At 42.0% G+C, this 3,572-nt stretch overlaps 1 protein-coding gene across 1 annotated transcript in view; it reads left to right on the forward strand.

The window, feature by feature from the left end:
* The window catches only part of VASH2 (vasohibin 2), a 24,955-nt gene extending 24,743 nt beyond the window's left edge, over nucleotides 1-212 (forward strand). The window contains exon 7 of the mRNA XM_010134503.1: nucleotides 143-212. Within this exon, the coding sequence (XP_010132805.1) occupies nucleotides 143-212 (70 nt within the window). The remainder of the gene's footprint in view (nucleotides 1-142) is intronic.
* Nucleotides 213-3,572: the final 3,360 nt, after the last annotated feature.

Consider the following 3,572-nt stretch of genomic DNA (forward strand, 5'->3'; position numbering starts at 1 on the left):
ATCATGCTTATGAGGAGAACTCAAATCTAGTTGGGCCTCTTTTGAAGTAAACTGTTCCTGATTTGACCACTGCTCCCTCCATCCCTGCATGGCAGCGTGGGATGGCTGGTGAGCAGCACCCTCTTCCCTCCTTTGCTTGCAGGCCTGCAGTGGTGGACAAGAAAGGGGACCTGGCTACGCTGAACGAGGTAGGCTACCAGCTCCGCATCTAACAAAGCCATGCGCCGGACAGAGGGCTCCCTGGTGCTTCCCGCTGCACTTTACCTGCACTCCATTGGAAGGAAAAAGGAATGGGACTATTTATTAACCTGTGGACTCTTACAGTGAAGTTTTACCTAGAAAATAGAAAGGGGGAAATTTTTTTTTTTGGTGGCAGTATTTATTTTTTTTCAACTTATAGAAGAAGCATCGGTGAAGAGAACTTACAGTGTTTGCCACGATATGAGATTTTTTTTTTCCTCCTCCATCATCTAGCAGGTGACTCCAGTGGTGTGAGAGTTTCTTCAAATATAATTTCCCAGTTCAAGTATTAATTGAATTGGGGCTGGGTAGAAGCATTGGCATAACTAAGAAATCACACTCTTAGTGTTCTGCTGGGGTGCAGTGCAGTTAAAAAATTCAGTATTAATACTTAATTCAGCAATAAGAACCAAGCAGTGCAGAAGCGGTGTGAGTTTTTAAAGTATCAACGTTACCTCGCTCAACTTAATAGATATGCAAAACTGTCAGTATTACTGTTTTGTAACTAATTTGTACTGTTTCCCAGCATTTCTGGTAGTATTAAACCAGCACTGGATGTTTTACTGCCACCTGTATTGTTACGTTGTGCATGTTGCTGAAAGCTGTTTGGTAATATGCAAGTGTATTCTTAAACACTGACATCTTCTTAGGCAAGGTACGAGGTCTGGGGTTTTTAAATGCCGATAATGAATTTTTAAACTTTCCTAACTTTTTTTATACTTCGTCACAAGCTTTTAGTCTTTCTGGATTACACTGCTGAAGCACAAAGCGTAGAGATTGCTGTTTTGTAGAGACAAGTGTTCACCTGCTAGTCAGTTCGTTTCTCGTACGCGTTCCTGGAATCACGGGAGCAATGTCGGTCGCTAACCTGAGCCTGTACGCTTCTCTCTCAACCATTGGGTGTAACTTTGCTCAGCCTTTCAAAGATGAGGTTCAGTCTCGGATGGTGATGGCTTGACATCTTATATTAAGATCAGACATGGCAGGCTGGAGTTAACCTTCTGCCGTAGGGAGCTTTCCCTGTGTGTGTTGTACCAACAACGGCTTGGTCAGACCCGAATAAAGAAGCTTATACTGGAACAACTTCAGCAATAAATTAAATTGTACGTCTGAAATAGCTGAGGATCAAGCTCGTCTGCTTCCTCCCTACCCGGCCTGTTTGTTCTAAGGCTTAGCTAAGGACCTGTGATGGACAGCAGCGTGCCCAAGTGACGCGGCAAGACCTTCACTGGGGTTCGCCATTTGCATTAGTGAAGTTCTCTGGAAACATTTGAGTGCTGCATTCCTGAAAATATTTCATTAGGTGCCTACATAGAACCTGGATTACTGCACAAGTCCAGCCTCTACCCGTTGTGCTGTGCTTATAGGTGATACTGCCATGGGCCTTCTGTACCTCCCCTCCTGGGCAACTGCTTTTTTGGGGTCTCAATGAAGACAGGACGTCATAACACAGCAACGATAACGCTTACTCAGACTGAACAATTTAAGCTCCTGGAACACTTCATATCAGCCAGCAAGTGAATATATACAGAAGGAGAGGGTTGCTTGTACGCAGGCCTCGCTGCTCCGAACAGTCAATGAATCTCCCCTGCCTGGGACAGGAAGGTGACACTGAGACCCAGCAACCTTCTACAAACAGCAAAAGGCTTTCTACTGGTGAGACTTCAGAAGGTCTGGAAAGAAGGTTTTTCAAATGTGTTAGACATCTCTGTAAGAGATTACCGTATCAGTGACAGGGGGCCTTTCTCATGCCTCCTCCTGCAACCTTCTAGCCTGCACTTGCAATAGGATTTTTTTTTTTTAATTCTTCAGAAGTGAAATTGAAGAGAGGGAATACTCTTCTGGTAGAAATTCTTGTGTAATTTGACATCAGCAGCCGCGTTCCACTTTTCAACTTTGTGCTGCTCAATGTCTTCTGACCTTAGAATCCTCCCGGGTAAAACAATGTGAAAAACTACTTGGATCAGCTGTATCCTATAGCACAAGGGTTATCTGATACGTTGCAAATTTTTTTCTATGAAATGATGGTTTACTTCAGCTCAAGCAGTGGTGGTTGGTGCATAGTTTTTTACCATTGTCCAGCACAATTTGAGTTATTTTCTCTTAACCTCTAACTTACACTGAAACTTCTTAATACTGTAGAGGTGCGTGACATTGCTTTTGGTTCTCGTTCTGAAGTTCAGCTGAAATACTCTCTTGAAGTTGCTTATGATGGCATTTGTCTTAAGTGTGGTTCTAGTGACTGTTCTAACTTACTGCAAAGTGGTCAAATAGAGTAGGAAACATGCATGACTTTTGGGTTTTTAATCACTTGTATGTTTATGCACAGCATGAAACTTCAATAAAATATCACGGTAGTCTTTTTTTTTTTTAATGACAGGGTTATCTTTTTTATTCCTATCCAGGATTCTGTTCTAGAAAAGATCTAAGTTGCTTCTAAAATCAAGAAAGGACAAATGGGAATGAGCTAAAGCAGAATTTTTTGAAGGTTTCTTTCTCATTTATTAATCTACAAAGAAATCACTGAACATGAAGCCTTTAACCACACCCTGTAGTCAACCATTAAGAGGCTGTACAAAGAAAGACTGGAACAAGTCTCCAAACCCTGAAAATACATTGTTAGGGAACCACAAACACCTCTCAACTAGCACTGGTCAGCAAGTTCAAAGCATTTGCTTTTAAATTGGCATAAAACTTGAGATTCAAGCCAGCACTGTAAATAATTCAGTGTTTGGCTGGCCTAGAAAAAAGTGCTGCTCTGTGTAAGAACTCATGTGGAAGCTCTAGACAAGCCTGAAAAGTGACATTCAAGCTCAGGCTTACTCTGAATAGCAGAACTTCTCGCTGACCCACCTTCTCCTGTGCAGCAGCCTCTTCGCCAGCACTGCTTTTCCCATTCAGCTAGTTTTGTGATTCCTACTCCTGTACCTGCATGGCTCTCAAAGTGTGAAGTAATCAATCAGTCACAGTTGTAGTGCTGCAGTCAGGAGAAGGAAACCCAGATGAAAATTCCAAAAACTAATGAACGCATGTTTCTGGGAGAACAACTGCAGCTGACTGATTTCAGGCAAGTGGCTGCAGCTTTGCCAGCCCCTGGCACCCTGCAAGTTTCCTATTCAGGCAGTCTTTGTTTTTTTCATTTTGTAAATCCTATTTTGCACATAATGTTCATCAGTGTGTTAGGAGAGTAAATACAAAACCTTCATCATTTAATACCTTAGATGTCATTTCAATAGACAATGGGACATTTTTAATAACTAAATGGAAAAACAACTTCCCCCGGTTGTTCAGTATATACGAAGGTGTTGAGGACTGATTTTTTTTTTCCCTAC

This window comes from Buceros rhinoceros, unplaced genomic scaffold (genome assembly GCF_000710305.1).
Source record: "Buceros rhinoceros silvestris isolate BGI_N320 unplaced genomic scaffold, ASM71030v1 scaffold6454, whole genome shotgun sequence".
Classification (NCBI taxonomy): domain Eukaryota; kingdom Metazoa; phylum Chordata; class Aves; order Bucerotiformes; family Bucerotidae; genus Buceros; species Buceros rhinoceros.